The 25,094-nt window shown below is 30.5% G+C and overlaps 1 protein-coding gene across 1 annotated transcript in view; it reads right to left on the bottom strand.

Annotated features, from left to right (window-relative positions):
* LOC139524886 (probable Na(+)/H(+) antiporter nhx-9) overlaps window positions 1-25,094 on the bottom strand; it is a 32,497-nt gene that overhangs the window by 6,749 nt on the left and 654 nt on the right. The window contains exons 2-10 of the mRNA XM_071320023.1: window positions 14,998-15,464; window positions 13,033-13,289; window positions 11,147-11,364; window positions 8,801-9,003; window positions 6,973-7,062; window positions 6,152-6,222; window positions 5,265-5,480; window positions 4,424-4,553; window positions 3,642-3,900 (exon numbers count right to left, since the gene is read on the bottom strand). Of these exons, the coding sequence (XP_071176124.1) occupies window positions 3,642-3,900; window positions 4,424-4,553; window positions 5,265-5,480; window positions 6,152-6,222; window positions 6,973-7,062; window positions 8,801-9,003; window positions 11,147-11,364; window positions 13,033-13,289; window positions 14,998-15,464 (1,911 nt within the window). The remainder of the gene's footprint in view (window positions 1-3,641; window positions 3,901-4,423; window positions 4,554-5,264; window positions 5,481-6,151; window positions 6,223-6,972; window positions 7,063-8,800; window positions 9,004-11,146; window positions 11,365-13,032; window positions 13,290-14,997; window positions 15,465-25,094) is intronic.

Here is a 25,094-nt window from a genome sequence, read left to right as displayed (position 1 = left end):
TTGAATCTGATTTCACAAAGTTTAACCCACAGTCTACTATTTGAAGGAGAAGGAGAAGTGTGGGTAGATATATCTGTTAAAGCTGGTGAATGTTAATACCCATTATATTACAGTTGATATCTCTCTGGAAAATTACAATTTAATTCATTCTTAAGATACGGTATAATTGTGATGATTCTTCATCAATAAGAAATATAATACTGTGGATTCATTATTTTTCATTGGATACAAATTTTAGTGTTTTCGTGGGTACAGGTGAACCACAAATTTAAAATTTCAACGAAGTTTTCTGCAATCCTAAAAAATTGGTACCCATGAAAATAAATCAATCCACAGATTAGTATGATATAATAGTACAGTAGCAAATATTTCAGACTTTTTATTTTCTAGACTTGCATATTTAAATCAATTAGCATATATATATAAAAATAATCTCAATAATTACTTATAATACATATAGAAAGTTGTTTAATGGCATCAAAAATTAAAGATCCTTTGTTAATTTCCTAAATCAAAACTTAAAAGAAATATTCCAGATTTTCATATATACATTATTTTATCAAGAAACATTGAAACAAAGCACTGCATATATTGTATGAATTCTATAATAAAACAAGAATGTGTACATAGTAAATAGACGCCCCACTAGGACTATCATTTTCTATGTTCAGTGGACTGTAAAATTGGGATCAAAACTTTAATTAGGTATTAAAATTAGAAATATTATAAGGAGCATGTGTACCAAGATTTAAGTTGAGTTACTTCAACTTCATCAATAAAGGGCTGCGCTTTAGCGCATGATACGCCCGTTGCTCTTTTAACTTGTCTTTTATGCTTTAAATGAATTTATATGATCAACTAGAAATAGTGTGAGCCCTGTCAAATACCCCCCCCCCCCCCCAAATAATAAATAAAAATGCACAAAATAATTGGCACTATTAAGGCTACCTCAAATTTAACTAAGTTTGTTGTCTTAATTTTTCATCCATACATAAAATTTTGTGAAAGTGTTAGTTATTGTCCCAAAATTGGAAAAATCCCCCCTTTTTTAAGCATAAAAATTCATAACACGGAAATGTAAAATCTGAAATTTATAAAAATTGAAAGGGAGCTTACATCAATAGATATAAACAATTCACCAAAGTTTCATGGACATTGGTGAAAGCCTTTTTGAGTTATTGTCCGAAGTGTTAAAAATCACCCTTTTTTTATGAATAAAGCCCCATAAATCCAAAACTTAAAATCTGAAATTTATAAAAATTGAAAGGGAGCTTACATCAATAGATATAAACAATTTACCAAAGTTTCATGGACATTGGTGAAAGCCTTTTTGAGTTATTGTCCGAAGTGTTAAAAATCCCCCTTTTTTTATGAATAAAGCCCCATAAATCCAAAACTTAAAATCTGAAATTTATAAAAATTGAAAGGGAGCTTACATCAATAGATATAAACAATTCACCAAAGTTTCATGGACATTGGTGAAAGCCTTTTTGAGTTATTGTCCGAAGTGTTGAAAATCACCCCTTTTTTATGAATAAAGCCCCATAAATCCAAAACTTAAAATCTGAAATTAAAGAAAAACGAAAGGGAGCTTACATCAATAGATATAAACAATTCACCAAAGTTTCATGGACATTGGTGAAAGCCTTTTTGAGTTATTGTCCGAAGTGTTGAAAATCCCCCCTTTTTTTATGAATAAAGCTCCATAAATCCAAAACTTAAAATCTGAAATTAAAAAAAAAACGAAAGGGAGCTTACGTCAATAGATATAAACAATTCACTTAAGTTTCATGGAAATTGGTGAAGGTGTTTTTGAGTTATTGTCCGAAGTGTGGACGACGGACGGACGGACAGACGGACGGACAACGGTATACCATAATACGTCCCGTCCCGGGCGTATAAAAACTACCTTGACCAAAAACTTTAACGTGAAACTGGACAGATAGATTGGCTGACAAATGATACGGACTACGACTATGACAACATCATCGCAAACCCCAAAATTTGTTTTGATTGTATAATAATAAATTGTCAGTAAATCACTTCAAGATAAAATCAAAGCTAAAATTAGTATATCTTCATCAGCATTTAATAGTAAGTTCTAAAAATAAATTGACAGCTAATCACCTCAAGATAAAATAAAATAATGGCTTTAATTAGTATATTTTCATCAGTATTTATTAGTAAGTTCAAAAAATAAAATGACAGCTAATCACCTCAAGAAAAAACATCATTTCTTTAAAATAAAACCTTTGTAAGGGAGGTAATTCAAATATTATTTGAAAAAATAAATTAGAGAAAAACAAGAATTTGTTCATGGTACACGGATGCCCCACTCGTACTATCATGTTTACATCATAGGGAACATGTGTACTAAGTTTCAAGTTGATTGGACTTCAACTTCATCAAAAACTACCTTGACCCAAAACTTTAACCAAAACTTTAACCTGAGCTTTTGCACTATCTTTTGCTTTGTTCATGAAATTGGGGTCAAAACTTTAATTTAGCATTATAATTAGAAAGATCATATCATGGGTAATATGTACACTAAGTTTCAAGTTGATTGGACTTCAACTTAATCAAAAACTGCCTTGACCAAAAACTTTAACCTGAAGAAGGACGAACGGACACACAGACGAACGAACGGAGGAATGGAGGCACAGACCAGAAAACATAATGCCCCTCTACTATGGTAGGTGGGGCATAAAAAGAATGACACCCCCACCCCCAAATGTTTAAACCCCTTCCCCCTACAATTTTCTTTGAAATTTTGAAGATTATTTTCTTTTCAGGAAAAATGTACAATTTCAGGGAGTTCCATAAACTTTAACACACATAATTGTCTTGTAACTAGTAAATGCTTGTTTTGGCCTCTTTTTTGCCCCTAATTCCTGAATATTTGGGGCAATTAACCCTAAACAATAACCAAGTATTCCCTTTGTAATATGGAACCTTGTGGTATAATTTCAGAGAGATCCATACACTTACAGGCAAGTTGTTGTCCACAAACTACAAAAAGCTTGTTTTTTTACCCCTTTTTAACCCTTAATTCCTAACCGTTCGGAACCATAACCCCCAAAATCAATCCCAACCTTCTTTTAGTGGTATTGAATCTCTGGTAAAAATCTAAAGAGATCCATTTACTTAAACTAAAGTTATTGTCCGGAAACCATGTGTGTCTTCGGACACAGATGATGACGACATGATAGCATTATTATGATTATAAGATGCAAAATTGTTTGGCTTTCATATAAAAACTTTAGTCACCAAAGCATTGTAAATTGATTTGACGTACCTGTTATAATTCAAAGTCGTTCTCCTTAATATCAAACAAATTAGGGAATAGTTGTCACAAAATTTTGGATGTACACTTGGAATTGGAAAATATATGTTTACAAATTTGAAATTATACTCGGACTAATAAACAAGTGAATAATTACTACTCATAACTGTGTTTTACAAATCTAAGAAAGACAAATGCCAATTATGGTGTAAGTATTTATGAAGCTTTCGGTTACAAATCATTAATAGTTAATAGCTATTTTAAGAATAGTTTTAGCTTACTGAAAACAAATCTGGTATCTATTATACTGAGATTAGTACAAAGCATTAAACTGTCTGCGATCTATCTTTTAACCCACCTTGTTCACTGTTTTCTACTGTATCCTGTTTGTTTTTTACTTCCTGTTGGTTTGCTGCAATAGTTTGTTGTTGTTCAGTAACCATGGCAGTATGACTTTCAGATTCCTTATTTTCGTTTGTATCATTCACTTCAGCTGCAGTACGAAATTTTTCGTGTTCTCTTTTTCTAAATTCCTCTGGATCTATTTGATGTTGTTTGATTGGTTTAGGAAGTGTGGCAGTGTCAGAATCAGAAATGTCATTAGTATTGTGTATAAACTGAAAAATAATAGTAATATCATTTATATATTGTGTACAATGCTGTAAAAATGATATATTGGAATCAGAAATATCAATATCAGATAGAGGAAATATTCTTTTATGAAAATGTACTAAGTTAGCATCTGTCACAGTGCTACATGCATATATTAATCTTGGTTCAACAATGGGAGACAAAGAAAAGATATACCGGTATCTTAACTTAAATTACTTCATTAATCTTTCTTTCTATACTCTATTCAGTATAAATAAGACAAAAAATCAGAAATATGTTATAAAAGTTTTACCTAAGAATTGAAATTTCTTGACCACATTTTATCTAAAACATGATTTATTTTGGGAAAATCTTTAGATTCTATGTGATATGAGTTCTATATCATGGAATCTGCAATAGCAACAACAGATTCTGACAGTGTTTTGGGTGTCAAAGAGCAAGCTCCTAAAAACAGAGGACAACACCACTTCCCCCAAATGGTTCCTCATTTCTGATTGTATCCATAGTTCAAAAGAATTAGTAACTTACTGTTCTACGAGGTCTTAGCATTCCTTTATCTAAGATATTATATAGACTATTGTTCTCTACCACTCGGCCATTGGGTATATCATCAGTTCCTGTAGCACCAGTATTAGGTCTGTAACCACTAATTCTAGATCTATAAATAAACAAATATTATCTTATTAGTTCAAAACATGGAAAGTTTTCAAAATATCAGGTTTCATGAGTCATCAAAGAATTGCAGTAAATTAGTTATCGCTATTTTGTGCATTTTTTCTTTCATCTTTTTTGTGATAATTTTTCACATCATGCTACTCGCTTGAGATGGAAAACTATCATTATAAACTAAGGAGACACGTGGCATTGCAAATGAAATTGACATGAAATTGACATCGTCGACATATGTAAAATAGTGATAAACAGATTATCATTGGTCATCTCGACTCAATTTCTTCTCTCGCTTTTGCCATACCGGCTCAAGCAAGAACATAAATCTCGTTGAGATGATCAACGATAATCTATAAATCATTCACCATGTGTTTTCTGACACAGGATATCAGCAATTTTTAAAAGTTTTGTATAATATTTGTGTTTAGTTTGTTTTTTAAACAAGACCTTTTACTTACCATGAAAAATAAGTTACATAGTTGTGGTGATTTTTTCATAACTTATCATGCAATAGTGATATTTTCAACAAATTTAATGCATCTATTTTAGTGGGTAATCTAGTTTTGCAGCTAATTTTTTTTAAGGGAACCATGTATATATACATTAAAAGAAAACTAACGCCCTTAGTAATAGTTTTTCAAATAAAATAAAGTATTCTGTGACAAGCTGCTGCGCTGTCAAAAAAAAAATGTCCACTTACGCTGCGGTCAATAAAGGTATTTTCTGTCCACCATTAATTTCTGGTAAAGTTTCCGCTCTGGTCAGACCATTAAGTTCTGGATACGTCTCTGCTCTTTTTAGTGCGTGTTCTTCAGTGATATTACGATAAACATGTAAAACTTTCCCAGCATTAGTGGCAGTATTGACATCCTTTACGAAGATTGGCTTGATATACTTATGATTTAAATGACGAAATCTGAAAATAAAAACATAAAAATGTAATTAACAAATTCACCTTGAACTATTATAATAAATAAGACTGTAATATACATGACAAACATAAGTATAATTTTCACTGACATATATTTTTTATTTTAGTTGACAATTTTACAAGGCCCCATGGCGATAAAACCTAATAACTATATATGTGTGATAAAATTATCTCAGTAGCATTGTTTGTTCTGATTATTTGACTACTGATTTAAATGACCTCATCATAGATTTAAATGACCATAAGTGTATACTGACACCACTTCAAATGGAGGCCAAGTTATTTTTACTTTTTTTATTTAAATTTACTCACTAATCATTTTCACACAACTGATTTTCATTCAAATTACATATATTTCTGCTGTTTTCCCCATTTCTCTATGGATTCAGTTACTGGTTTATGTATAAGTGTTTTCTGTATTCTAAATGTGATTTTTTTTTCACCAATATTTATTCAAAGACTAACATTCTTCCATCCAATTTGCAAAATTCAAACTTATTTTTCATCATTTATTTTCTCTATCACTTACTGAGAAAAATAAGTGAAAATGTTAAATGAAATTTGATCTGATGCATCTTTTTTTTGAATACCATGCAACTTTTTTTTTTAAATTGTTATATTTTGAAATATTCTGATTAATCTGAGTAGTATCTTACTTGATTCTCATATAATTATGACCAGAACTCTGTGTGATTCCCTCCAGTCCAGCCATTAAATGATCTATTAACTTTAAAAATAAAAACAAATAATTAACTAAAGTTTACATACCATATAAGTTATTCCTTGAATAATCTTTTACAGACCAGTCACAAGATAATCTATAAATAGCTTTTTTTATTTTGTTTTTTTCTAAGTCTCAAATAAATTCCTCTGTCTTCATAACATTAAGAAATAAATCTTTATTACAATGTTAGTAAACAACCGTCTTCACTTTTAATTTGTTTACTTCCGTTCAGCTATATCAGTTTATAAGAAACTTTATCATTTACAGAACAAATTCCTAAAGTTATTAATGAAAATTAAAATCCAAGTCAAATAAGTACTGATAACAGTGAATGGTGGTCAGATTTGTGAAAATAGAAATTAGGTTATCGATTTCTGAACCAAAATGACCGCGACATAAACTAATTCTATTATCATAAGCAAACAATATGTACACCTAAATATACTAAAAGCTGAAATTATAAATTTTATTAACACAATAAGATAAAGTAGGTGTCATTTAGTTGTCGTATTTACCTTGAAGGTGATACATCTTTTATGACAATGATTAAAATGTTTACTGACCCACATCAACATAAAGCTATTTGTTTTCTCAGGATAAGTTAAAATTAAATAATAAAAAAATTGTCAGGTCAGTGCTTTGTTTTAGATAAAATAAAATGACATATATCTACATAACTCTGACTGTGGGTCAAGTAAATATATCCATAACTTTGACCGTGAGTGGTATTTTGGTCCAGTATAAATATCTTACCGATTCATGAATTTTCTCGTTGAGAGTTGGATCGTCCTCGAGCTGTTTCTTAACTTTTAATGCATTCACTACTGGCTTTATAAATATACCCTGAAAAAATTAAAGAAACTATTTTACAAGACACAGTTATAATAGAAAACAAGACAACAAAATCAGTTTATTCATTTCATAATTTATCAGAGTTATCTTTATGCCACAGAAACCACTCACCTTACCCATCAGAAAAATCGTAAATCTAGAATATGACCTGGATAATATGTCTCTTGTTTTCAAACTTTGATTTGCTAACGGAAAAGTTGGAGACTATTTACGAATCCAACAAAGGAGTATGTAATTACTAAAAAAAAAGCTTGACACATGAACTACGAGAAATGTTTGGCACTGCACATAGTTTTCAAAGTTTTACCCAGTTGGGGAACTTTATGTCAATCTGAACTGATATAATTTGTATTCAGCTGTTAATTTGTCAGACTGTAATATCATTTAAAATGCAGGTGTAACTTATTTCTTCTTTCAACATGTCATATATATGACTTACATATTTGACTTTGCATGTCACTGGACCTACATATTTGACTGTATGTCATCTGACCTACAAATTTGGCTCTATGTCACCTAACCTACATATTGTGACTATTTCATATGACCTACATTATCTTTATAACTTGACAAAGTTTTAATATTACAAATTCTTGTAATCTAAAATTCAACATTCATTTGAATTTGAGTTAATATCTAGACTTATTAAATTTTATTATGTTCTGTCTTAATTAAAACAATGACATAATATTCAACTAGTTCTAGATCAAAATTTCATAACATCATGTCACAAGCTTTTATTAAATAAATTAAAATTATTCAAGTCAGTATCAATTGTAACTTTAAGCTTAACTAGATTCTATTCAATCTATAATAATCAGCACATTGTGAACCATGTTTTAATAATCTTTTTGTTATCATAATTTTTATATAAATATTACATTGATAATCTGTTTTAACAACTGTAATATTATCATAATTCTGATTTTCAAATACAAGATAACATGTAGTTTAAAGTGTGCTAATAATGTTTTAAATGTGGTATTATTGCATATTTTGTAATAACAGAAATTGTAATCTCTGAAATCTGTCAGGCATATATCTTGTCTTACACCTTATTAACGCTTTATATATTTAATTCAATAAAAAAAAAACAACATAATATTTAAAGATTTTTTTATCCCAGAAATAAATATGTTTCCCAGCTGTATCTACAATATGATACTTTGTCATCTGCTCCATGATGTTGTAATATTCCTATGCTTTCTACTATGACATGTCTTTTTTTACAAGAGATAGTACCCAATACTTATATTCGTATAATTCATTGTTTGATGACGCCTCACTTGGAAAAGGCTTTATTTGAATTTCATCATTTCGGTTAAATTAAATCAACTTTAAATCTTATACATCATATTTGAGACAAAAAAACTAACTCTTACATTCACTTTCTTTTTCTTCCTTTTTTCACAAAACTGATTATTACTAAAATGTTTAATACTCCTGACACACTGACTTGGTTGCTGACGTATTTAAAGATCTATACTCTGTTCTATTCTGTATTGTATTAATATTTTTGGGCCCTTAATAGCTTGCTGTTGGGTGTGAGCCAAAGATCCATGTTGAAGACCGTACCTTGACCTATAATGGTTTACTTTTATAAATTGTGACTTGGATGGAGAGTTGTCTCATTGGAACTCATACCAATTCTTCCTATATCTATATAGAATTTCTCAAAAACCAGAAAAATGAATCAAACTACTCATTTTGAAGTAAACAATTAAATTACCTGAACAAAAACGGTAAAGAATACGATAACAATTGTCGTGGTAATGAACAACTTCCTCTCTGGAATCAGATCCTCCTTCAAAGACAGAGCAAGACAGAAAGCAATACCTCCTCGTAGTCCTCCAAAGGCCATAATAAATTGGTCAATCGGCTTCAGTTTGACCAGACGTCTATAATTAAGTATACACGATAGCACCATCACACCTGTAAATCAAATAATAGATTTAATCGGTCAGCCTTGATGTCAAATCTATAGTGATAATTATTATTAGTATCTATTTACAGGAAGGAATGAATGAAACAGCAGGAGCTCTAAAAACTGTTGTGAAAAAATTACATAAATTATTTATCAGGAAACTCCCACCTTTAATAAAACAAACTGTAAAAATAATTATTAAAACATAGGTCAGTACAAAATATATTTACTAATGTAGGAAAATCAAATAAAGGTTCTGGTATTTTTTTTTATCTTGTGTGGCTATTAACAAATTCAGTAAGAAATTTACTCTTTTACCGACAGGAAAATTTCATGTTCCACTGACTGTTAAAAGGAAAATTATAAATCTTGGAAGTTTTTCCTGACCAAAATCGAAAAAAGAAAATAACTTTGCAATGTAATGATATCTTCAAAGCCATTACAAGGTTTATTGGTTGTAGAAGAAACCATACAAGGTCAACTTTAAATTACATACATCATCAAATATCATATCTAATATCATTTGTTAGAAGGATATTGGCCTTTCAATATATGGATCAAACAACTCCAATGGTCAATCCATTATAGATACAGACTTTGTCCTTTATTGGCCTTTCAATATATGGATCAAACAACCCCAATGGTCAACCGCATAATATAGATACACACTTTGCCCTTTATTGGCCTTTCAATATATGGATCAAACAACCCCAATGGTCAACCGCATTATAGATACACACTTTGTCCTTTATTCTATTGCTGATACTTCTCTATATATATCAAATATACAACAATGGAAACAAAACATCTATACATTATAAAACAAATTAATATGATATTGGTTCTTTAGAATTGTGGATTCTAACAGTCAATGGAACTGAGGACAAGGGACTTTTGATAAACTGATTGTTAAAATATTGGTTGTATCTATATGTTGTAATTTATAGTTTGTTTTATGACAAGCTTTATCTTATTTGCTTTATGACAATTAAATATAGGTTTAAGTCACAAAATGATTAATGTGCTTATATGATAATAGAGATTAATATAAATATTAAAAAATAAATATTGTATACTATGATCATTTATACTAATAAAGTAAATTATAACAAATAAACCTATATTTTTTGGTGCATTTGGTCAATTGCAAGAGCTGATTTTAATAAAAAATAATGCAATTCGATTCTAATTTGTTGTCAATTCTTTGAAATTTATCCAATCAAAGACTTAAAGTCATTTGTTCTTTGGATTAAAACTAAACAATATCAAGGTAAAAAGGAAGGAAAGTTCATAATAAATAACAAGCACCCCTATACCCTTTAGTCACCAATGCCCCCCACAGGAAAGTACATAATGTATAACAAGCACCCTATACCCTTTAGTCACCAATGCCCCCCACAGGAAAGTACATAATGTATAACAAGCACCCCTATACCCTTTAGTCACCAATGCCCACAGGAAATTGAATATACATATTTAACATATATTTCAACCACACAAATGCACTAGCTAATACAAACAGTAATTAATCATGATTTATAACGGCAATTAAATCAAACGTCAATACAGGAAGTAAGTATAACTATCTTCAGGACTTCCCTATATGTACTATAAAGTATAATGTAAGATATTTGATGTAAACAAGTTTCTCCGTTTCAGATAAATACAAAATGTCATGAAACACGAGAGCTCCTTTCATGTACCCATGATTTAAAGTACTTATTGGTACAAAATTTCATGAAACATGAGTTCCTTTAAATTGTTTTAGATTTAAAGCACCATTACTTATTTTTCAACTGGATTCAATATCAAATTGGAAAGTTGATAGATTTATTGCAGGTTTTATTTGTGATGTACTGGAGTGTTTTTATTAATTGTCATACTTTTCTCTCTTTCTCTAGATTATTTTCTTTAGTCTCAATCATTTCATAGAGATAACAAGAAAAATCAGCTATCATAGTGTCATATCATTATGTCATAATTTAAAGTAAATTAATTCTACTTTAAACAAAATAATAATTTTTAAATATGTCAAAAAGACGAATTCTATGGACAGGCAGACAAGACAAATAGACAGCTTGGAAGGGGACAAAATAATGTTTAACATATATAAAAAAAATATAAATTCTAATAGAAGATATGTCTACTTACCTAATACCCTGAATATGAGACAAAACAACAAGGAAAAACAGATGAAGGACCAATTCCAATCCAAATCTTCTCCCAACGTAGACAGACCAAGGAACATAAAAATAATTGTTTCACTGATGTTAGATAACATCTTCATGAAGTATTTTATACTGGTTTTAGTTTTTCTTGAAACGTTAGCCTCCAAATAGTGACGTAAAACAATCCCTCCGAATGAAAGCCTACAAGTAAAAAACACACGTCATCAATAATACATTCAGATCATTTAATCAATAATCTTTATTCAAAACCATCTTAATTTCTACTTATTTGTTAGAGAAGAGGAGTCCGTCAAATTGGGATCGTCTAAAATTTCCATTGAAATGAAATAATCTATATTTATTTGTAACTTGTGGAATTGGAAAATCATCTCTGAATGATTCATTTTAATTTTTAAAGAACTAAAACAACAATATAATCTTTAATTCTGAAATTTACACTAAGGATGTCATACAAAGTATCTTTTTAAAACACAGTTCAATATTATTACATATTTAAATATTATTCATGCTTCTGTTGATTTTAATCTAGTCATAACCTTTTGTTTGGGCTTTAACTCATTAAAATGTTAACAGGTTTATAGTATAAAGATTTAACAGCCTTATATGATTCATTTGGAGGCACACATTATGTGACATATCAATAATTATACAACATTCATTACTTATTCAGAAAAATACAAAATAAAAACAAAACATATACCCCCCTGCGTGACTAGGGAAGAGTGGCCTTGGGTATTATATACCTATGATGTAGGTGTGTTGTATGATACATGGGCTTGGGATAGTGTATATATATATTATGTCGGTGGGATTATCCTAGGTCTAGAACACATATTTGAACCTAAGTAGTAAACAAATTACTGTGAATATAGATAAACAAAATTCACCTAACCTTAAAGTTAAGAGTAAACAAACTTCATCAGGATAAAAAAAACCTTATCTGTTACTCATTTTAAACAATTGAAATACTCTACTGATAATATATTCACATGTATTATAATCAATAAGATAAAATTTAAGTAATCAAGATTAAGACCAGATTTCATAATAAAGGCTACACCTTTCCAATCCAAAAGCTTTGAATAAATTTACGTTTGTTTATATTCTTATAATTTTAAAGTTAATTTTGTGGTATATCTGTTTGACCTTTAAGTTTGAACCCATGACAAACAACAACCCGACCATAGAGCAGACAAAAACCGAAGGCCACCAATGGGTCTTCAATGTAGCCAGAAACTCCTGCACCAGAAGGTGTCCTTCAGCTGGCCACTTAAAAAATGTGTATACTAGTACAGTGATAATGCTCATTCCCACAAAAATCACACTTTTCAATTTGTTCCCTACATTTTGGTGGGTTTTGATGTGATGAGAACATGTGGAGAGGGCATTTTTACAAGTATATTATTTTATTCAAACAAGAATGTGTCCAGAGTACACAGATGCCCCACTTGCACTATCATTTTCAATGTTCAGTGGCAAAACTCTAATTTGGCATTATAATATCAAATCATAGGGAACATTTGTACAAAGTTTCAAGTTGATTGGCCATAACAAAAACTACCTTGACCATTTGGAAGGGGGCCTGATGGACAAATAGGACCCCTAAAAGGATATTTGTGTTGAACAGACTCCGTAATTTAAGGGTAAAACTTTAGGCTATAAATCAGCATGTTTAGATCTGTCATTTTTGACGAATTCAACCCACTTCAAAATAAAATAAAGCAAGAAAATGGAGTAAGAAGAAAGTAAACACTGATTTACATAGGAATACATTATGGTTATTACATGTGTTTACTCATTAAAATTAAATGAATAAAATTATAATAAATTAATCGTGAAGATACTTACGCCAAAATACCTGACCAATGACACATTTCTGAGGTTAAATACATGAGATATCCAATGATGAAGACGAACAGTGGTTCTATCACTTTAACATGCTCCGTGTACTTGGTTATAAATCCACCAAAGAACCCAAAGAAAATTCCAATGAGTGTTCCACCAAGGGCAATGATAAAGAATGACCCAACGCCTGTTGCTATGTCAACAGGAATTATATTTTGTTCTCCGATTTCTATAAATCCTTCCATCATATGATATAGCACCTGTGAAAAAGTTATTCTTAATAATTAACCGCCTAAGTACATGTATATATTTATTGTAGGAGTCATTAAATTATCGTAGGATGAAGATTATTCTATTATTGTAATTTAGAATCTAAAAATATAATAGTGGAAAAAGCTGAAGAAAAACATGTACACTTGTTTTTTCTTTTGTCATGTTTGTAATAAGGATAAAAGAGATGTGCCCCAAGTGGAGAAGGCAAGATCATATTGTTCGATAGAAATTCCTTTTTTTAACACTTTTCTTTCTGAGATTCACTAATTCTTAAGTATAATTTCAACTAATTAGTACTAGTACTGTACATGTATTTATCTTCTTACTGTTTTTAAACAAAAGTACATTCTACTAGTCAGGAGAAAGGTTTTAATTCAAGAATTATGTTCCTTTACAAAGTATTGCCAGCTTGTATTATTTTTCTTTTGTCTGAGTGTTTACTCTAATCAGAGGTTGGTTAAGTTTGTGATGAAATTGTCTATCGTCGATAATCTTATTATCATTTTCTATATTTTTTCCTTTTGGTCTGAGATTTTTAAAGTATAAATTGCCACTTAAATATTGCACCTAAGCTAACTCAGTTAAATGAGTTATGAGTACCAAGTACATGTATACATGGTATATACACATTGTGTATTTAACAGATTATATTTTTTTATAATCAGCAGATTTACTTTTTTTCTATCAGTCCAATGACAGCTAGAACAATAAGTTTCTAGTGGTTCTTTGCCAATACCAAGTTAACCAATTGGTAAACAGACCTTGGTAAACAGACCTCAACTTCTATATATACTTTCTGGGCATCAAGTATAATAGTATATTTATTACAAAATGTAAATACAAAGTTGGCAATGTCAGAAAACATTTGGATTAAATTGAGAACAAAGTTTGTTATAGATTCAAGACTACATTTCTTTTGTTTATCATGATGGTATTTATTTATACTTTCTGGGTTTTTTATGTTTATTTTCTTTACAGAGATTCTTCATTATGATCAAGAAATGATGAGTGATAATAACTATAATATCTTCCAACAGGTGGAATCCAAAATTATCAAACAACTTTAAAGAATGTTTTGTCATTAATCTGGCCATCGCTTTGAATTGTTTCACATTGTGTCATGTCTGGGCTTTTTATGGCCGACTATAAAGTAAGGGTTCTGTTCATTGTTCAAGGTCGTACTGTGACCTTCAAGTGCTTAAGTCCTTGTCTTAGTACTTAAGTTGATAGTTGTCTCATTGGCAATCATAACACATTTTCTTTTGCCCCTAATGAAGCATTTACCATTTCACTGATATCTTCAAACATATAATATAGCTGATTTGAGCTGATCGAATGACTAAAGTGTTAACAAGAGCTAAGTAATAAGTGTCTGTTCCATATTACTGTGTCAGATACACTTACTTCATATACACTGATATTAACTTGTAGGTGCCAATCAAATGTCCTTGTTAATTATGGGGAACTATATAAAAATACTTCACTCACAGTATGTCTACATTACTGTAGTGTCATTTTTCGAGGTCATTCAGGCTTGTGAATCTTGGGGTGCACTTGACATACATCAAGTACACCTTTTAATAGTAAATGATAAAAAGCTTTCATCTTTTTTTTGGCCTTTAAGCGGATTTTCTAATAAAATAATAGTACAGAATTGATTTTTTAACTTTGTCATTTTCGTTATTACAAACTTACCACAGTAACTCCATCATTGAGCAGGGACTCGCCAAATACTATGATGTAAAGCATCTGATTGACATGGATTTCTTCAAACACAGACAGGACTGCAACTGGATCAACAGCAGATATCAAGCTACTAAATATAAAACAATTCAGGATTCCCATTGGACGACCGACCCATCCTAAATAGGCAACACCATATAGAGATATACCGATCAGACCTGCACTGATTAATGTATTAACTACTGCTAGTAACAATATTGTTCCAATGTTGTCAAAGAAGGCTCTGACTGGCATAAAATATCCAGCATCAAATATGATCGGTGGAAGAAGGTAAATAAAGAAGATGTCTGCATCGATGACATAACTGCTGGCACTTGTGATTTTACCATAGTGTAGAATGGCACCGATTATGAGACCCAGGACTATGAGGAGACAACTCTCGGGAATGATTGTCGGTAACTTGTGATTCAAATGGAATGCTGAAAAATAAACAGAAATCAACGTAAACTTGTGTTCCAAATGGAATGCTGAAAAATAAACAGAAATCAACATAAACTTGTGTTCCAAATGGAATGCTAAAGAAACCAAATCAAAATCAAAATAAACTTCTGACTGAAATAAATTGAAATATATATCGAAAAATTAAAATCGACATAAACATCATTCCTATTACCTGAGATACAATAAATATCAATCTTAAGTATACAGTTTTATTTAGGGGCCAGCTGACAATGGATTGGAAAACAGGAATCATAAAGATACTGTCCTCTTATTTGAACTCTAAGGAGCTCCTCAACATGTCTTTGATTAACGGAAATACACCAAAGAGAAACTTTGAAGATTTTTAAGAATATGCACTTGCAGCCCAAGGAACATAAAAGAAAAGATCAATGGTTTCAAAATATTCAAAGATTAACTGTCAATAGATGATCAAAATACGCACTTGATCATATTCTATTTATAGTATTGTTTGTTTTGAAAAAGTAAAGCATTAGGTCAGACAAGTTCTTTTTATATTGCAGTGTAGATGCACTGAATCTAAAACTATCCAGATCAATCTTGCTTGTGCAAATCAAATGTAAATGCAAACTGGTCTTAAGATCGATTCAAATAATGATCATTTCAACTCTGTACAGGGACTTAGTAGATCAACAACCTCGAACAAAGTTTTGATAAAGGAAATATATATCACTTGAAAAGGTTTAACTTATAACTTTTAAAATAGTTTGTTTACATATCAAAGAGATGACAATAAATTTGTTTACCATCTCCGTTTATATAAACACTTTTAAAATATTCATGGGAAAATTCCAGGTTAATGCAAAGTCTATACATATATGGTTTTCCAGAAGATTTTACAATATATACCCATCAATCTGGTATAACACTAATATAAATATCAGTTTTGAACTGTTAAAAAAATCAAATTCAAATGCTGATAAATAGTCTAAATAACCGCCTTTTCCACTTCAGTGCTTATAAGCCTAGTTTTTGTAGAAAATATGATATGACAATATTTAAACCCGTGTATTGAGTTTCGTTGTTTATTGTGTATAGTTGTTTACTAATTGACCTGGAAACCATTAATTGGTGATGTAACTTGTTTCAGTTCCCGATCAATTGTTATCAATAATTCTATAAATATTTTCAGGTACATGGAAACTGAACAATAAACGTGAACAACAATGACAAAATGGATTAACGGTACTACTCATTTAGTGACCTTACAATGTTTAGGCTGGAAAAGTGACTGCAAACTTTTCTGAAATATAACTTCAACATAAAGAAAAGAAGATGTTGTGCATACCTTAATGAGACACCAATCATTATTACTAAAAGACAACAAGATTGATTATTTAAAAAAAATTTTGGTGTTTTAACGCCACTTTTAAGCACCGCATATAGGCTATTTAGTTGCGTCCAGTTTTTATTGGTGGAGGAAGCTGGAGTGCCCAGAGAAAACCACTGACCTTTGATGGGAAAACTGACAATCCTAGTCAATTAAGATTGGAGTCCAGTGCACCCGCATGAGCAGGATTCGATCTCACAATCCCCGTGTTGACTGGCTAGTGATTACAGTAGTAACTACTTAGACAACTCGGCCACCGAAGCCCTCCTATAACCAAAAGACAACTAGATAGCAATAGACTGGTGTAACTCTTATGGTGTCTTTAAAAGTTTGGAATAGATAAAACAAAGATCTGCCGTGACTGTTAAAAGTACATTTTTTCACTATTTTTTCTATAATCAATCAAGATAATGCTTGAATTTTATCTATAAGATTGTGAATAAAAAAGTTATAATTTATATCTTCTATTCATTTGAAAGTATCAGTGAGGGGTCATGTATTGATTTAGATATACTGGAAATAGCTTTGTATTACATTTTTGACCTGATATATACAGCATGCATGCACTAAATGAATGATCTCTTAATTTACCTAAATACTTTCGGTATGGTAATTAGACGATTATCAGATTATCAAGTCATTGGATTATAACTCCAACACTTTATTATAAACCATTCTGTTTGGAAATACTAAAACTATGAGAGTTAAAGGGATAATTTATTTTTATGGGTAGAAAACTAGTACAGTATTTCATTAGTTCTCTTTAAATTGTTTTCCAACTCCAAGAGTTACTGGTATCAATTAAAGTGAGAAACATGCCAACTGATGCATTTTTTATGTTCTATATTTTTTTACATGAATTTCCACAGTGGTCATCTTAATTTAAAATAAAAGGGTATAAACAAAGAAAAATGTGAAGAAAAAATCAGACCATAAATATTATAGTAAAAAGTCTTAGATCAAGTACAATAATGATGAGGACCCAACACTTGAAAATGTTTTGCAAAACACATCTAAGACAAGTGCATCCTATGTTATGTATAGGAACCATTACTTTTTTTTACATACATGTTATTTTAAAGATTCGTTTATGTGAGTGATCAAAACTTGGTTTACATGTACTGGCAGCAATTTGGAAACCCTTTACAAATTAATAATTCATCAACAAACCATGAAAATGAGGTTACCAAGGTCAAGGTCATGTAATCCTGTCAGAGTTATTTTTTTTTAACATACATGTTATCTCAATGATTCGTATATGAGTGATCAAAACTTAGTTTACATGCACTAGTAGCATGTTTTCCAACAGATTAATTAACATGCCAAAACATAAAGTAAATATAGAAAGTTCAACAAAAAGTGTAAATTCTCCTCCAAACCAAGACATAATATTGATTTATTTTACATTTGATCATCTTCATTTTGGCACATTCTGTCATATGATGTAATATTAAATGTAACAAACTAATTGCTTTACTACATAATGTAAGCCAAAAAACAAACTTTATGTCAAAGAATTATAATGCATTAGTATATATATGACTATGGTTATACTAATTGATAGGGCTCTTCTAATGAGGTTAAATATATCTGATAGTTGTACTTCATATAACCAAGATACCAAATCATCACATGTTCCAGCTGCAGATTCAGATGGGGGTGGGGGTTAGACATAGTCTAGAAACTATATCATCTTTTAGCATAAAATCATTACACTCCCTCCCCCTTTTTTCAAATATCCTGGATCAGCCCCAAATTTCTGCTTATACTTGCAGTTCAGTAAGGTCATCTCATTTATGAGATGGGTACACAAGTTCTATATTGATCACTATAACCTGTTTATCTATATTGATTTCTATATGATGTAAGAGAATTCTGGCCTGTAAACCTTCATTGTACTAACACAAATCTATAAGACCCATTGACAATTATAATCATAACCTACATATGTTAACTTTAAATCTAAATATTGTAGGGAAAATATACTCTTTTATTTCATAGGAAAGTTGTAATTTAACAATCATGTCTGAAAGGCTACAATTTGATCTTTTATGTCTTTGATGATATGTTATACAAAAAGGTATATGGGTCATATATTTTGTAAAAACTTTTATTTACACAATTTTAGTACATGTATTTTATTATTTAAATCCAAGGGCATTCCTACAGAGAATGAAATGCAGAAATTAATTGGGCGTATTTCCTATCATCTGTGCAATATGAATATGTGTTAAAAGTTTCCTCCTAGGCTACATGTAGATGTGAGAAATAGATAGGTGTGATGTAAATATGCAAAACACCAAAAAGAAAAAAAACTCCTTTGACTTAACATTAAATACACAGACCTATTTATTTGCCAGAATAAGCTACATCAATACATTTTTTAAAGGAGATGTGAAAAATATGTCAAAGACACAGTAACCTAAGGACAAAAATAACCTTAAAAAATCTAGAAGGCAGCATTCAACAATAAACAGTGACTAGGATTGTCAATGATCCTACTGAAGGTTAATGGTTCTCTCTGGACACTCTGGCTCCCTTCACCAATAAAAACTAATAGCAACAAAAAAGCACAACCAGTGCATTAAATGGCTTTAAACATCAATCAATCAATCTACTTATGTTCATCATGATCAGTAGATTAACAAAACACACACAAAATTATTTTTCAAACTTATGAGTATATTAAGAATTGGAAAAGGCTCTAGAAATGATATTCTTTTCAATGACTGAAATTTATATAATAATGTCAAAATAATATTTTTTTGATCTGTGACTGTGTCTGTGATTTGACATTTATGTTAGCAGGGAAAAGGAGACCATGTCTAATTATACAAAGAAAAGAGGTGAACTAGTTTACAGAACTCCAGATAAAGATGACATTTGGCTAAATAAGGTGTGAAAATCCTTTTAACATTACAGAAATAGACTTGCCACTCCGTCACAAAGAATACCATATATTTCAACTCTCAATAGTTGAATTAAGAATAAAATCAGTTTCATTTTAAAGAGATGTAAAATGAAAATCCAAATGACTTCAGTACCAAAAAGGGACCTTAAACTGATACATGTATCATGTACATGGTAACTAGTATTATAAAAGTGTACTTTCACAGCATCTTATACTGTATACTAACTTGACTTTCAATATGTCATAGTATGCCAGCAAAGAGCTTCAAAGACATGAAATCTATAAAGTTCTGTTTTAATTTTTTCAATGATATATTGTATAGGTCTATCAACCATTAAGCATGATTGACCAATGTATGTAATAAGAACTGTTTTCAAAACAATTACCTCAAGTTATTTTTAGATGTATTTTAAACTTTTTAAGCATCAATTTCAATGTTCCCCCTTTTTTGTTGCAAGTTGTAAATGTATATTTGCAATAGCAATTCCATAAATAGAATAAATTAATCAATACCAAGACTACTATCTTAACTCCCAACGGAACCATGCAGAAAATAACTTCAGCTTTGGCAATGAAGGCATCATGCACTTAAAGGGTTTTGTCTGAATTTCCAATAATTTCAGTGAAACATATGTTGTGACTGTAATATAGGACAAGGTGACTGAACCAACATGACATGATGTCACAATGATGTGGGAGTACTGATGACAAACAGACGCAGATAGTGTTCGACAGACTGTATACACATTAAGGTTGAGGGTACCAAAATATACAACACCAATATCACGATTGTTAATGATTATAGAAGTGTGCTCCAAGCTCGATTTAAATCTCGTATCATGCACGTCTACAGTGTTAATGAACTTCTACAGATGATGCATTTCAATTTGTATTCATGATTGTAAACATTATTAAAGACGTTTTATAAACATTTATCTGTTTATGTAAGATTGTATTACAAAATAAGTTTGTCCATAAAAAGGTTCTATTGATCTGATATACATCTATTATAAATATCATACTAAGAGAGTATAAACCATTTAGAAGTCATTACCCTGTATATCAACTTACAGTACCCTGTATATATATCAACTTACAGTTCTAGTTTCAAAGTTTCAAAACTACACAGACAAATTAACCAGTGTTATATTTCAAGTTTACAAAGGAAATTAATATTTGACAATACAAAAAAGTAACACAATATGCTCAGGTGCATGTCAGACCCTCCAACATGTACTACATAAGTCATTACCCTGTATAAAGTTTGGTTTCAAAGTTAAAACTATGCAGACAAATTAACCAGTTTTATATATCAAGTTTATATACATAGGAAATAATACTTGACAATAAAAAGTAAAACAATCTGCTGGGGTGCATGTCAAACCCTCCTACATTAGATCTTACTGATTTACCTTTAAACTCATTCACAAAAATGTCCATAACCAATCCATAGGTACAAAAAGTGGGAGAAAATCACACCTTTTCCTATAGTTATGATTATAAAAATTTGTACTGACAGTTGAAATTACTTATTGCCTCAAGATTAAGTAGTCAAGATTAAAATAATAGAGCCAGTAAATGTTAAGTTCTAGAGTGAACCACTGGTGGCTACAGGGCTGTTACAATCACCCCCCCCCTCACACTTCTCAATTTTATTAAATATTTTTTTTAATTTCAGTAAATGTGAACGATTCATGGTGTTCCAGGGGTTAAAACCCCATTTTCAAAATGACTGGAACCATGCCTGTGATTTCAAGAATATAAAAGATATAATAAGCTGACTTTCACATTCATCCTAGCCATCAGAAGCCAACATTAACCATCCATGTCAACAGGAGGATCCTTATCTCTGATATTCAAAACTTTATAATTAAAAATATTGAAACAAATAAAAGTATCTGACAGGGTATTATATACATTGTATGAGAAAAAAGAGTTTTTGGTTAACCAATTTCACACATCTTAGAAATCCTTGCAATATTATAGATTTTTATTTACTAAACCATTAGACAATGTATGAAATAGGAAGTCTGCTTGTGTCTAACTTTGTATTGATAAATTTTGAAAACCCACAATTTAATGGACAATATATCTATATGCATATATTAGTATGCATTAGGAATTGTGTTTAAATATGTTAGCTGAAAGCTTTGTTCTATGATTCATTAAATTAGGATAAAAAGCTTCTAGCATTTGAAAACTGAAAGACTTAACAACAAACATATATATATATAAACCAAATGTTGTTGACCTATAATTACTGAAGCTAAGGAAAAAACCTGATTCTCAAATATTACCAGACACTGTGCAAATGAGGTCAATGCCACAAGACAGACAATTTCATTAATGTACTAACTTATTGCAACATGTCTGCACAACAGCAAACTTTATTGACCTCTTATAAATTTACATAGCTACTAATGAACAACATTTGAAAACTTAACCTTGCTACTGACATGAAAACGTAACCTACATGTAGCTATTGACGTGTGTCAAGGAGGTCAATGTCAAGGTCAAATATAAGATTGAATCATGCAAGTTATACAGATTCTGCTTAGCATGAATCAACATGTACATGTCAAACATTGGGGAATAATTATATCTTTATATACATGTATAAAAAAGATGTGGTATGATTGCCAATGAGACAACTCTCCACCAGAGACCAAATGACACAGAAATTAAAAACTATAGGTCACTAGCTGTTAGAGTACTTGTTAGTACATGTCAATGAAGTACATGTAACCATGGTGAATTATAAAAGACTTTGCTTTATGTAATGTCTATTTGTTTTATACTAAATATCCTGAAGTACAAAAACACTGATCTAAGTCAACAGGTTATCATATATATATATTAGTGTTGTCAAATCATACACTTTTGCCTAACCGGTTACTCGGATAATCGTTCGACTGATTAACCGGTAGTTTAAGTTGATGTTTGAAAGTCTTTTCAATAGTACTCTACTCATAGATATAAGAAGATGTGGTATCAGTGTCAATGTGAATACCTTCCATTCAAGTTATACATTTACGTTTTTTTATAATACCATGAATTAAAGTTTGTACTTTGGTATTATAAGGCTTGTCTGTGAAGATTTCTGTCGAAGTTTGATTTTTAATCAAATACACGGTATCAACTATGGCGTTTGAACCAACTTCAGATTGAAAAATTTAAAAAAATCTTGATCTCATAGATTTGAATATGTCTGAAACCGATGACTCTTTCATTTTCACTTGTTGTTTCCGAAAATAATGTGAAGTATTTTAATTTTAATTGATTTATCCATCCATTAAGTATATATTGATTACATTCACGTTGGTTTGTTTTTTTTAATAGTTTTTGAGTTAGCTTTTCGTTTAAAATATGACTAAGACTTGCACGATGGAGATTGCACATTCAGATGTAGGTCTACAAAATATTCAAAAATGAAATAATGAAGTAAATCGTAAAATTTAATCGTATTCCTGATAATGGTAAAAACCGTATTACTAAGGGTAGGAAGGATATATCTGTTACAAGGAGGTCAATGGTAATGATAAAGACATTCTACAGTTCATGTAAAAGAACCATATAATGGTATTACTACAGGCAGGAAGGATCTGGTACAAGTAGCTTGGGGGAAATGACATCATTGGAACCATGTACATCCCTGTCCCAAGGATACACTTCCTTAATCTGGCTAATTACATACTGAATCATATACCAAACACTTGTTTACCTGACAAATGTTTGAAGAATCAAAAATCACAAATGTACTCTCAGAAAACAACCCACCTATTATACCCTTAATGTAAATAATATAATGCATAGAAGTGCATTGCAAATTAAGTAAGATCCTGTTTGGAATTTATTGCTATCCATTCTATTGAATTGTTATCTTACAAACAAATCTAAATATTTAAAGGATGGCAATAATACCAAGGTATTATAACCAGGTATTACAGTGCATTTCCCAGAGCAATTATATACATGTACTTTAAAAATTCAATGAGCTTCATAGGACAGGAAACATTAAGTCCTTAATATCTTTTGTGTTATTAATTAGTAATGTTAGCACCTCAGTCTATGGGTAAAAAACACTAGAACAATGGCATACATGTACATGTAAATGCTATGTCAAATTATAAAACTCAACTTGAAGTGTCTACCGTCTACAGGTTTAGTATGTCCGGAAATATTAAGACCAAAATATATTTTCAGTTAGCACCTGTCTATAGGTAAAAAACACTTTATAATCAGACACTGACTGGTGGTGGTATACTTAATAAACAAAAAAACAATGATACAATCAGCATGCATATGGGTATACATGTAGGTACATGTATGGGTTTTTCTTATTGCTGAAGGCCATGCACTTGACTATAATTGCTTACATGTACACCCACTTTATTTGAACTCTAGTGGATAATTGTTCATGTTGTTTGATTGGCAATAATACCACATCTCCTTATTTTTTATAGAGAAATGAATCCCAATAATACATGTACATGTATACATTTGTATATATATATATAATAAATTGTAACCTTGTGAATGGATTTTAAATCCCTTCAGATGACATCTGTCACACTAAGAAAGAGTAAATGGCTCTTTGTACTTCACAGTCTTGCCATGTCTTTATACAAGTATCAATCATACATTTAACTTGATATCAAATGTTACGTATACTCATGATACTGGGCATGCTGGGGGAAAAGAAAGGCAAAACAAATATGTTGGCATGGTTTGTGTTAAAAAAACAACCATGATGAACCTCCAATTGCTTGAATACTTCCAACCAGAATTCCAGTAAATTGCTTCCTTGGATTTATGAAGCTGATGCCTGGCTAACCTTGCCTAGACATGTGTGTTTCTAATATTTCTAGTCCTTTGTCTCCAATTATAAAAAGGTTTTAACATGGTAGTTTTCTCCAATGGTATACATTGTATGTACATTTATTAAATCCCAAAAAATTGTGAACCAGTAATGAATTGGTTCTGTCGAGGGTTTAGGAAGCAATTATAATGAATATTGTTATTTTAGGTCCTTAAATATGTCAGGTATAAACATCAGAGATGCATTTTGTACATGTATTTTGAGAAGGCAAAGAAGACGAGATAAACAAAATCTTTACCATTTTTTACATTTCTATTAAAGTTATTAATTTGACATTGATGTTAATAACTGTCAACATGGACATTCAAAAACGAAACGTCTACAATTGATTTAAAAACTTATTTACATACGTATGAACAGTAGAAAAGGAAGATGTATAGAAATAATTAAACAAAGGATCAACACTTGTTGTGGAGGGGTGCTTAATTATTGCTAATTTGTGGTTCCAACTTAAGTCCACTTAAATTGGG

The sequence above is a fragment of the Mytilus edulis genome, chromosome 5 (assembly GCF_963676685.1).
Source record: "Mytilus edulis chromosome 5, xbMytEdul2.2, whole genome shotgun sequence".
Taxonomy (NCBI): domain Eukaryota; kingdom Metazoa; phylum Mollusca; class Bivalvia; order Mytilida; family Mytilidae; genus Mytilus; species Mytilus edulis.
Note: the sequence above shows the minus strand (reverse complement) of the source record. Positions and strands in the feature narration are given on the sequence as shown.